Here is a 12,779-nt window from a genome sequence, read left to right on the forward strand (position 1 = left end):
CCCCTTACAGAGAAGTGGGAGGGTGGTGTGCGCATCTGTCGTTGTTAGAGCAGCAGGGTGTCAGAATCCAGGTCTGGGATCAATTTTGTTTTGCTTCTTCTAATGCAGTGATTCCCAGTCCTGATCCTGGACATCCCTTGTCTTGATTATTTTGGTGTTTTTCCTTTTATTAATATAGCTGGTCCAACCACGTGGTCTATCCACAGAGGCATTGTTTTGTAGCTTTGACCACAAGCAGAATTCTGGCAAAACCTATTCAAGCTACTGAGTGATTGTAGCGCATATTCATATTTTGTATGCATGTGAAGGGTCACTCGGCTTCCATAGATCAGGCATAGATCAGGCATAGGCTTTTTGTCATGTAGTCCAAGTTTCGTATACTAAGCATAAAGTTACTGACTTCAGCTGTTTTAATGTTGCTTCAAGCGACTACAGGCCTCACAATACAAAATTATGATACAAGTCACAAAATTCTTTTGTACTTAAAAATTAGTGATATGCTTGGTATTGAAATGTGACATACACTCACTAGCCACTTTACACCTTGCTAGTAAAAGGTTGGACCCCTTTTGCCTTCAGAACTGCCTTAATTCTTTGTGGCATACTTTCAACAAGGTGTTGGAAACATTCATTGATACAATGCAGGATGGATCCATGCTTTCATGTTGTTTACACCAAATTCTGACCCTACCATCTAAATGTCGCAGCTGAAATCGAGACTCTTCAGACCAGGCAACATTTTTCCATCTTCTATTGTCCAATTTCAGTGAGTCAGAGTGAATTGTAGTCTGTTTCCTGTTCTTAGCTGACAGGAGTGGCACCTGGTGTGGTCTTCTGCTGCTGTAGCCCATCTTCTTCAAGGTTCGACATGTTGTGCATTCAGAGATGGTGTTCTGCATTCCTTGGTTGTAACAAGTGGTTATTTGAGTTACTGTTGCCTTTCTATCATCTCTAACCAGTCTGCCTATTCTCCTCTGACCTCTCACATCAACAAGGCATTTTCGCCCACACAACTGCCACTCACTGGACATTTTCTCCTTTTCAGACCATTCTCTGTAAACCCTAGAGATGGTTGTGCATGAAAATCCCAGTAGATCAGCAGTTTCTGAAATACTCAGACCAGCCTGTCTGGCACCAACAAGCATGCCACGTTCAAAGTCCCTTAAATCACCTTTCTTCCCCATTCTGAAGCTCGGTCTGCACTTCAGCAAGTTGTCTTGTACACCTCTACATGCCTAAATGCACTGAGTTGCGGCCATGTGATTGGCTGATTAGCTATTTGTGTTAAGCAATTGAACAAGTGGCCAGTGAGTGTATATTGCAGTTTTTAACGATTGGTTGCAAGCTGTTGCCCAGAAAGCAAACTTTGTTTCATCAAATGAAGTTTTCAGTCTTTTTTATTCAAGCAGAACAGAATTGTGAAGTAAGCTGTTTTTAGGGCTGGGATGATAAACAAGTTAATATCATGGGGTTTTACATGTTCAGTGGATGTGGGACAGTTTCTCTTTGTGCCAGAGGAGGAAACAAATACCAAGACCCTTTCACAGAGTTCTACAGGCAGTGGTTATGTGCCTGTATGTATTGATACTACACTGTATGACCATGTGCATGGAAAGGCTTCTGGAAAAGCTTTCCAGATTGCCACATAGTGCCAGATTTATCACTCCACAGAACATACTTTCACTGCTCCAGAATCCAGTGGTGGCATGCTTCACACCACTCCAGCTGATGCTTGGCATTGGGCATAGTGACCTTAGGCTTGTGTGTAGCCACTCAGCCACGGAAACATTTTCCATGCACAGTTTTTGTGCTGATGTTGCTTCCAGAGGCAGTTTAGTACTCTGTAGTGAATGATGCACTGGAGGATAATCGATGAAGTGAATGATGATTCATCATGAAGATGAAGAGAAATCCTGGAAATTAATGAATAGCCTAGAGGAAGTAAAAAGATCACTAAATAATTTAGGTGAAATATATAATGAGAACAGTAAAACAGAGAAAAAGAATGAAATCTTTCTAAAGAGATGTGAAGCAACCAATCACATGAACAACATGCAAATTCCCGTAGCTTACAGAGATGGCAGAGCCTTCAGTCCAACAACCACAGCTGCAGGAGCAGGATGAAATTCTGCAGGAATGGGCAGGAGCAGGACTGAAAAAAGTCCCGCGTAGATCTCCATTGTGGACTATCACTAACTGTAGGAGGAGAACCTTCTTTCAGGGAGCTGATGTTGGTGTGAAACATTCACTAGTTGGTATCTAGCTGATGGTATCTAACACCAAAAACAGGGCCTACTTGACTGTATGTTCAGTCATGTAATGTTCCAAGCCCTTGCTGTTGTAGACAGAGTAAAATGAGCATTGCTCAAATGCTGTAAGGAATATTGCGATGTCCTCCAGAGCGCCTGCAGAGTTGCTTACTCAGCCAAAAATGCTGTGATAGAACTCTCTTATGAGTAATTCATGTTACCTTTTGTCTAGATCTGTGTTTCTCTTTTCTCTCTAACGGATTGTGCCATCTTTTTGATGCTTCTACATTCAGCTGGAATTTATTTGGATGTAGCTGTGATGCTATTCAGAGTTAAACACCATGAAGCATAATATATTGTGGAACTCTCATACAGTATAAACATTCACAGCTGGGCTGTATAAGAGGACACAATTACTGAGACTGTAAATCTTTTTGATATTTCTTGCACATGAGGCTGAAATTACAACCAAGAAATAGTGAATAATTCAGTGCTGCAGTGCAGTTCATCCCCACATCCCTGTGCTGAGAGAATTGTGCCTCCTCTGCTGTAAAATACAGGGAGTAGAGTACTATATAGATTGCCATGAAGGAGGTAGTAGTAGTGGGTGATACAGGTTCATCCGATATACTGGATGAAATTCTTCTCAAGGTTTGACTTTATCATCGCTATATTGGTATGACACAAATAAATGCAGATAATGTGATGTGTATATACACCGATCAGGCATAAGGTTATGACCTCCTCCTTGTTTCTCCACTCATTGTCTATTTTATCAGCTCCACTTACTATATAGGTGCACTTTGCACTTCTACAATTACAGACTGTAGTCCATCTGTTTCTCTGATACTTTGTTAGCCCCCATTTACCCTGTTCTTCAGTGGTCAGGACCCCCATGGACCCTCACAGAGAAAGTACTATTTGGGTGGTATCATTTCTCAGCTGAGGTTTTTAAACACCTCAGTGTCATTGCTGGACTGAGAATAGTCCACCAACCAAAAATGTCTAGGAACATCGTCCTGTGGGCAACGTCCTGTGACCACTGATGAAGGGACTAGAGGATGACCAACACAAACTGTGCAGAAGCAGGTGAGCTATCATCTCTGACTGACAAGGTAGGAGTGTCTCATAGAGTGGACAGTGAGTGGACACTCACTCTACAAGCCAGAAGGCTCCACAGCTTCTAAGCTAAGAGCATGAATGGCTTATAATTGCCAAATTCCAGCAACGCCTGAAGGCCATATTTGACAGCTCCAGTGTGAGGCTCGTGCTACATTGTTAAAACTTTTGTGTACCTAGTTGTATGTTCTGAGTTGCTAATAAAGTTATTTCTGTACAAACTGATACTAACACAAAACAGATCAAATACAAAGATGCATGCAACACATTCATTTACTCAAATGAGTAGCTCGTATTTTTTGAAACACTATCGTTCTCACTATAAAGTCAGCTGTGATTTACATATTTGCAGCATTTTTATTGTCTTTGTTTGACTTTTCCAATTTTCAAACATCATATACTATTCTGTATGACATATTCTAGTTATATTATGTAATACTTACAAATTATAGTTGTGTGTATGTTAGCAGTCAGTCTTTTAAGCATCTGTTAACATTTGCTGGTTGACACAGCCATAACGGCTGCAAGTGTCTCAACTTAATGAATCAAATTTCATGAAAAAGCCAAAATGGTGACATTTATTATGTGATGAGTACATGTTTTTCAGTACTCGCCAAGTCCAGTACCATACTGAATTACATGCTTTGAATGAAGTAGTTGTTGGTGTAAAGGAGTGCAATGTACTCTAACAGTTAAATCATTAAAATCTAGCATTACATTACATTGTTCAAATCTAAGTTTTATTACACACTTCTATAACCTTATAATAGCTTAACCACTGAAGTCCCTGTAGTTACTAAATAGTAAGCCTTAGTATGTAATAAGCCTGGGATTTTGAGAGGTAAAATGAAATGCATTAGCTAGCTATGCTACTTTAATTACATTGGATCGACTGCTGTTGCTGTAGAGAAAAGCGAGCTCTGTTCCACATCAGATAAGCGCTTCTGTACAGCTATAAGTAAAGTATGTTTCATAGTTTTGATCTCCACTCCTTGTCTGTCTCTTTCAACAGCAGTTTCTGTTGCACAGTAACAGCGGTAATCATATCTGAGTCCAATGCATCCAAAGAGCTCACGTTCCATGTTGTTGAAACAAACACTGCAGTTTTATAAATATTGTTTTGTAGCTAATCAAACTGTACGAAAACACTTGGTTCATTTTATGTGAAGTCAGCCTCTTCAGACACCTCTGTCTACTGACTTTTTCAAATAATCACAACTAAAAGTAGGACAATTCGGTCTCTCTACCGACTGGTTTAGAGAAAATCAACATGTTAACATTTATATTTCCATTCAGATAAACAGAGTAAAGTCTAAACTAAAGCACAGACAGACTTTGGTAGTTAATGTTGACTTTTTTACCTTTTGATAGTCTCCACTCATATTGGGGAAGTGGTTGTGATCGTGGGTTTAAAATGGGCCAAAATTGCACAGTGTATTCCTGGTGAGAATCTACCAAGGCAGAATGTATAAAGTGACCGACTTTGTGTCCAACTGTTAGTAACTCTGTGTGAGCAGACCCCCGTTCATTACCAGCTTGAGTCATTTGTTCATCAGTGTGGCAGAGTACAGTTGGCTTATGTCACATAGTATGAGCTGGTATCAAATGTTAACATCAGGCTGAGTATGAGTAAATGTATCAGTATCAGAGCAATCCACCCACTACAGGAAGAAAGCATTAACTGTTGAGCAAGAAACTCTGAAATAGTGCTAATGTGTGTCCATGTTGGTGTGCAAAATGAAACTGGATCGAATTTAGGCAAAAGGAAGGAACTGAATGCCTCCCCATTCAGACTCTTCTGCATTATTGAAAATGCACAGAAACTCCGGATGCTGCAGTGAAAACACAGCAGATTGCTTTAGTGAGGGAAACACAGCTTCTCTCTCACTCCATTGTCTCCCTTAAAGATGTTTCTCACACTCACTCTCTCTCTCTTTCTCTGGCAGGATGTCTGAGGCGTTGTCACAGCAGGAGAGGCTCCAGGCTATAGCAGTAAGTCAGACGCTCATGCCACATGTTCTCTCAGACCCCCAGAATGAACCCCCCTTGCCAAATCAGAGTTTGAACAAAAATCATTTACACAATTTTCCCTCTTGAACAGAGTCGTTCAGCCAAGACATGTCCTAAACTTCGCTTCTATAATTTTGGGCTGAAGCTACTGCTTTTTAACCCTCACAGAAAAGTCACATATGTTTGGGACAACAGAAAACTTTTTTTATGCTTTAAATTTTGCTCCAATATGAGTTGGTCACTTTTAAGTAATTTTATTGGTCATCAGGAGTGCTTCAACCTCTAATGTTTGTGCCCAGGCCTCTTTAGGTCTAACAGCAAGTAAATAGTAGCGTGTATAAAGTCACGTCTACATGTCCACATCCTTCTCCCTGGTGCCAGAGGGGGGACTCCTGCAGTGATGTTTTTCTCAGCACCGCCCAAAACTTTGTATACACACAGCCCCCAACCCCATCCTCACTCTGCCTTCTACACACTCTGCTCCCTGCAGGAAGGAACTGAAAGGACATAGCGCTCCCAAGCAGTATTGATTTGGCTATCACAAAGGTGCATGTGGAAAAAAAATATATAAAGAAATAAACATACAGATTCTTCCTATTTGAAGTCTGATGACAGACAGCCAAGAATTTGGGTTTCTACATGCAAATTTACATATAAAAATGCAAAGTTGATATCTAGACTACTTGGGGAAAAAAAGTTTTGGGATACCATTAATATGGAGTTGGTCCTCCCTTTGCAGCTTTAACAGCTTCCACTCTTCTGGGAAGCTTTCTATAAGCTTTTGGAGTGTGTCTGTGGGAATTTTTGCCCATTTATCCAGAAGAGCATTTGTGAGGTCAGACATTGTATGCCAGACCCTCTCATCCAACATCAATCTCCGCTCTAAGTCATCCCAAAGTAGGTCTGCAACAAACGACTAATTCGATAGTCGAATAATCTATTGATTACTGAAACTAAACATCGATTATTCGGATTATGAGTCACCACGTTGCCAAATAACCTTTATGTAGCCATTAGCTATTAAATTGAGCTTGGTTGTTTTATGCATTCACTAACTATTAATGAAGACAATAAAGATGAACATCATTCAAGATTCCACTGTTTTAATGAACTTTCCTGCTAAAACAAAAGAAAAAATAAAATTCCAATATATTTTTTCCTTTCAAAATGTATAACCAAGCAAAGTAGTAAAGAAGCAGCAATAAAGTATAACAACTAAATCAGTTTTTCTTTAATCGATAAAGGAAGACCACAGACCTAGGAGTTAATTAGCACTGGATGCTAATGCAGCTAATTGGCCTGTCTAGGTCTGATTGGCGGTATGGGTTAGGGTACTGGACTGTAACCTCTGTAACATGTTTTGGCCCTAATCAATCATTTTAAAAATCCATCTAAATTTAAATGTAAAGAGTGCACTCTGTGCTCTGTGAATTCTGCTGTCTCTCTACACTACTGAAATGAAATTCTACAGTCATAGGTCTTTAGTGAAAAGTCAGCATCTCTGCATGTTGTGAGGGACTTGCTCTCCTCTGAGAGCAGATACTCAGCAGAGCAGACGAGCTCTGATGGAAGAAGTGTCCAAAGTTAACTTCTCTGTTAACTTAAAATGGAATATTTCGGTGTAAACGCTTCATTTCAACAGTAACTGTTTATCCAGTTAACCTACCTAAACTGTTAGCGAGCGGTGCCAAGCGTTTGTGGAGAACAGGAACCTGTTAGTAGTCGCTCTCCTGTCTTCGCCGAATTTTAACACACCGGCGGCCTCGACGCTAAGACGACGATGCAGTGTTTAAAACTGTAAACGTGACTGGAAAGTGAACAGGTCCCTGTGAATAATAGTTACTTCTCAGTTCCAACTCCGTTAACGATTCAAGAGAGCCTGTATTTCGGAATAGAAGAGGTTACAGCTTGGCTCAGAACACGAAGTAGGACGGATTATAGCATTAACATTAGCTAACGCTAACTAGCTCACTAGCACAACTATCGCCAAACCACACACTCCTGTACTTCTAATGTTATATGCGCTATTTTTACACACTATTTAGTGAGCTAGTATGCGGTTCGGGACGAGGCGTATCTTAGCGAGATGAATCTTCTTCATCCAGTGCGACGCCGTGGTTCCTCTTAAGATGCTACCGTGCCAGCTGAGCTCGGCTTTACAAATAGCGCAACTGACAAGCTTTTTTCTGAGTTTAACTCCACACTTTTGAATATTTTGTTTTTGAGGCTGCCATCGCGCTGTTGTTAAGTCTTCAGTGAGCGGTAATGTGAACACGTTCTCAGTGAGCGCGAGAAAGACGCCACCAACTAATCCACTTCTAAATTAGTTGCCAACTAATTTGGTCGTCGATTTTTAGTCGACTAATAGTTGAATAATCGTTGCAGCCCTATCCCAAAGGTGTTAAGTGGGGTTGAGGTCAGGGCTGTGTGCAGGCCAGTCAAGTTCTTCCACACCAAACTTACCCAGCCGTGCCTTTATGGACCTTGCTTTGTGCACTGGGGCTCAGTCATGCTGGAACATAAAAAGGCCCCAAACTGTTCAGTTAGAAGCACAGAATCATCCAAAGTGTCTTGGTCTGCTGAAGCATTAAGATTTCCCTGCACTGGGCCTAGGCCAACCCCTGAAAAACAGCCCCACAGCTGTTAACCCAGACTCGTCCATCAGACTGCCAGAAACGTGTGATTTGTCACTGTACAAAATACGCTTCCAATGCTCCAGAGTCCAGTGGCATCACTGTAGAGACTGAAAGCCTATGTGCTTAATTTTGTCCACCTGTTATTAATGGGTGTGGCTGAAACACCTGAACTCAATAATTAGGAGGTGTGTCCCAGTACTTTGTTTTCTATAGTGTATATCTGATGTCAGGTACTAGTCAAATATTGTTATATTCATAGATCAGTGAAAAGTATAAGCACTAACATACTGCACTGGATGATATTATGTTTGTGTGACAGTATCACCACCAAATCAGAGAGTGCTGCTTTGTTGTTTTGTCATTGATATTTACATGATGAAATAAGTTTCCAGCAGTTTTTGGTGCCTCTGTAATGAAGTTGTATTTGGCTCTTAGGAGAAGAGAAAGAGACAAACAGAGATTGAGAACAAAAAGCGGCAGCTGGAGGATGACCGCAGACAGCTACAGCACCTCAAGGTAAGGCTTTTGTGGAACATTCAGCAGCTAAAGCGAACAAACACTACTGTTCAAAAGTTTGAAATTACAAAGAATTATTAAAATGATATATGCTTCAGTAATCTGATTATAATCATTTTTTGTGAAGTTGTCTGCCTTGAGATTTGATCAGTGCCTTTCAAATATTACTTATTATTATTTCAAGGTTGTATAGTTTTCTCAATAATTATGAAATCATCTACAGCTCTATTTATTGTTCTGGACACATCTAACATTTTTTTATCAGCTTCTCACTAATTCTTTAAAAACATTGTAGTAGTAGTAGTTGTAGTACACTTTACCTCTTTGCACCTCAACCTACTTGTGTTTTAGCGACATGCCCCCAACGTGCCCAACGGTTGGTGAGGGAAGTGACTCGGCTTGCTGTGATGAAAAAAGAGTTACTGCAATTTCAAAAATATAAATACAGAAATCCTTTCTAAAACAAGCACACAGGAGTTTACTATGTGCAGGTTATTAAACTTCCGAACTTCAGTCCTGAAATCTGTAGCACCCTAAGCACCTCCGTTTCTCACATCCCTGCCATTATGATTGATGGCAGGCATAATAAGTAGTCGTGACATATCACCTTAATGTGCTACCCCCTCAGTTGTTCTTCAGGGACACGAGATGTTTCCAATGATAGGACTTATTTGGCTCTAGCAAGGCAGTTTGGAATGCTAAATTATCATTGTTCAGCCAAACTACCTGATTTTCCTCAGTCAGATTCAGGTGGATGAATTTTTCAGTACTGGCAAAGCTGACTGTGAGCCAGATTGTTCCAGATTGTACACTTTTTATGTTTTAGTGCTGATTGTTTGGCGAGTGGAGGGAGTGGAGGGGCTCGTTGGCTGTATAAAGCAGTGTGTGCTCACTTACATCATGGACGTACATGAGGAGGCATTATTAGGTCTTTTATTTGGAGATCAGACGGTCTCAAAAATATAACATTAGGGTTAAATGTGTTATGCTGTTCTGTGTTGAGGAAATGAACATATTCCTTTATATAAAATACTTAAGCATTTACAATCTATTATTATGCTTAAGTGCTCCATATTCATTTACTTTGGACTCACTCCAGAGCGCCCTCTAGCATTTGACATTTCTCCTGATTACAGATTCTCTGGCAACACAAATGTGGATGATGCGGAGTCGGCAGTGCAAAAAAAGTTGAGCATAGTTCAACCTTATGCACAGTAAGAGCAAAGCGATGAGGCGATTGCCAGTGGGTTGAGCAGGGTGGTATATGAGAATAATGTAATTTTTTTTTCTAGGCTAAAATTGTTATATTTTGAGAATAAAGTCCTGATATTTCCATAATTTAGTTTCCCGCACAGCCATTTAGGCATTTTTGTACTAATAACATTCTTGTGTTGATATGTCAGAAGACAGGGAGACAAAGTATTTCTTTACTGGTAAAAATCGATACAAAAGTGTACCTTTACCAACTCCTTACTGCCCCTCATTCTAACAAGAGGTGGTTGTAGCCTTCCTTTTGCAAACCCTTTGGCCACAATACTGTGACTATTTCTGGTTTTAATGCCACTTCACTGTTGTAATTCCCCGATTTTATTCTCAAAATATTACAATTTTATCCTTTTTTTACTCCCAAAATATCAAACCATATGACTTTTTATCTCAAAATATTATGACTTTATTATTGAAGTCTACTATTTTAAATTTTTTAACAGTGGCTCTAAAACACAGTCATAGACTTATGCCTGGCGTCCAGTGGTCCATTTGAGTTCAGAAACGCCCACAGGCGAGGAGTGATGAGTGATTTGGGCGAAAAGAGACGAAAAGCCGCTGATATTGTGAACTCAGAGTAACTCTGTGCTGTCAAATCATCCCTGGTAGTTGTGTTTGAGGCCACTTGTTGTCCCATGTGGATGCGTACGCTGTCAAGGTCTTCCGACAAGAATATGTAAAAATGTACTGTATTTGTTTGAAATATGAAAGTTAAAAGTTTACATGTGTTTCTCTTCCATATTTTGAGTGATACTATTGGGAATAGGAACAAAATGTCAGTAGCAACAAAAATCTCAGACAGCAGAGGCTGGGGATCTTGAACCCCTGTGTCTATGATTGGTCCAATTTTGTTTGCTGTCACTTCACTTGATCATAATTCATTTGCGTAATGTTCAGAAAATTTCAACTCGACTTGTCGCTTGTTGCCATTCCACTGGCCACTCGTCACCAAATCGTGGCTACATATATGAAATGACTGGACACCTGTCGCTTTGTCACATGCTAGTCTGAACGTATAGTGAGGGGTTAACTCACTCTAAGGTGGACATCACTTAGAAAATGTAAACTAAAAGTCGACAATGGAAATATTGGTTAATTTTTTTATTGGTAAATAAGCCGAACAGCAGACTATCTCTAATTTTAATGTTTCTGTATGTGATTGAGTCCGAAGCTTTGGAGCCATCTCCCAATTCCCAAATGCCTGGGATCAGAGAACGTCTCTTTGAGACTGACTCCCAGTTCTATTGTAGAGCACTAGCATAATGTTATAATAATCTTATATGTATCTGAAAGAAAATTGCTAATACATAATTGAATTCCAGACTAGCCTACAGGAAGGAACATTTTCAGACGCTTGTCTCGATGGCTTGTGTAATTGTGTTATGTTGTATCAGCAATAACAGGATCTTTCTCCCGTATATGGTGGGGTGATGTTTGAGCCACTGTTGCTGTACCACTTTCACAGTGTTATTGATGAGCTTTACTTGCTTTGCTTGTATTTGTTTATTTATGAGGGCTGAGCTGTTTGCTGGGCCGGCCGTCCTGTCTCAGTGAAATACCCTGCTTTCTTGGCAGTGTTTCTCCACACGGCAAGCGGAACTAAGGCGAGTCATAAAAGTTCTAGGGGATGGGAGGAGGAGGTGGCTCGCTGGGCTGGACGCAGCGGGGGGGTTCCTGCAGGATAAGAAGGCATTGAGCTGCAGTTTTGGGGCATCTCCATGTGAAAGTATTCTAGAGGTGCTAACCAGGGCCAAGGACACTCATCCGTCAGACACAGGAAGAAGAAGAATCTGTATTTTAGGGGTGGGGATGATAGGACATCCTGTTTTGTGCGGGAGAGGGGTCGGGTGGTGAGGGGGGTGGACAATGCTTCCTCTTGATAAATAGGTCTTGCTGTTTTTTTCAGTTTTGGTGTCTCCAGGTTTGGGACTAAGAGGCATTTTCACATCATTTTGTTTTAAGTTCAAGGATAACAACACCTGCCCTTTATATTTTGTGAACATTTCAGCAATAATGGACCAATAGAAATGATCTAAAATATCATATTTGAGGAGAAAATTCGCAAAATTTTGATTTCAAAATGAGCTTCTGTAACAAAATAAATTATGTATTGGTACCGTATCCCCCAAAAAAGTCTCTTTGTAAAAGAAGCTGAAGGTTTTTATTATACTGATCAAACTTTAAAGAGCAACTCCAACGAGGAGAGATTTTTCCTCCATTAGCCAGAGATAAGATCCAAAAACTCTCCCATTAGCAGTTTCCATGGAGCTCACATTCGCAGTCAGCAAAATGCGACATGAGAGAGAGAGAGAGAGAGAGAGAGAGTGAGTGTGTGAGAGAGAGAGAGAGTGAGTGTGTGAGAGAGCTGAATGTGAATAGAGGGCAGTGGGCTTTCTGAGACAGAGGGGCCACCAGGAATCTTTACTCTTGTATATAGTTCATTTATATATGGAATAGTTTAAATATACATGAGATAAAAGTACATAAAGCAATACTGATGCCTTAAATACAGTGAGGTGGCACATTTTTATTTGTGGTCTGTGGTGTTTCAGGCTAGATTTGTTACAGGATTGGATTCATTCTCTTTCCCTGTGATATCTGATCCAGCATTCTATGCTGATCCCCACTGATATTGATATGCCATCTGTATTCTGTTCTGGTTCTGGCTTCTCATTTCAAAAGCAGTCCAGGCTGAAACACTGCATATAGCTTCAGCGTGAATGGGCGGGGCTAAATTGCGGTATCTGAATGGGTGGATGTACATGATTTTCATGACATCACAAAAACAAGGAATTGTGTAAGAATGTGATGTTTACAGTGTTGAACTTTCCATTTAAATGATCCAAAACTGTTGGATAGTTACAACAGATGTGAAACACATCTCAGTCACTGCCCAGCAGGTTGTGTTACTGAGATGTTCTGGCTCCAGTGCTTTCTCTGTTTTGAAATGCTAGTTAATGAGTGCAGGCTGATTAAAGGAAGA

At 40.4% G+C, this 12,779-nt stretch overlaps 1 protein-coding gene across 4 annotated transcripts in view; it reads left to right on the forward strand.

Annotated features, from left to right (window-relative positions):
* The window catches only part of palm1a (paralemmin 1a), a 61,191-nt gene that overhangs the window by 17,839 nt on the left and 30,573 nt on the right, over positions 1-12,779 (forward strand). For all 4 annotated transcript variants that reach the window (XM_017714264.2, XM_017714263.2, XM_017714265.2 and 1 more), the window contains exons 2-3: positions 5,315-5,360; positions 8,450-8,530. In XM_017714264.2, coding sequence (XP_017569753.1) covers positions 5,316-5,360; positions 8,450-8,530 — 126 coding nt within the window. In that variant the 5' untranslated portion in view covers position 5,315. The remainder of the gene's footprint in view (positions 1-5,314; positions 5,361-8,449; positions 8,531-12,779) is intronic.

This window comes from Pygocentrus nattereri, chromosome 15 (assembly GCF_015220715.1).
Source record: "Pygocentrus nattereri isolate fPygNat1 chromosome 15, fPygNat1.pri, whole genome shotgun sequence".
Taxonomy (NCBI): domain Eukaryota; kingdom Metazoa; phylum Chordata; class Actinopteri; order Characiformes; family Serrasalmidae; genus Pygocentrus; species Pygocentrus nattereri.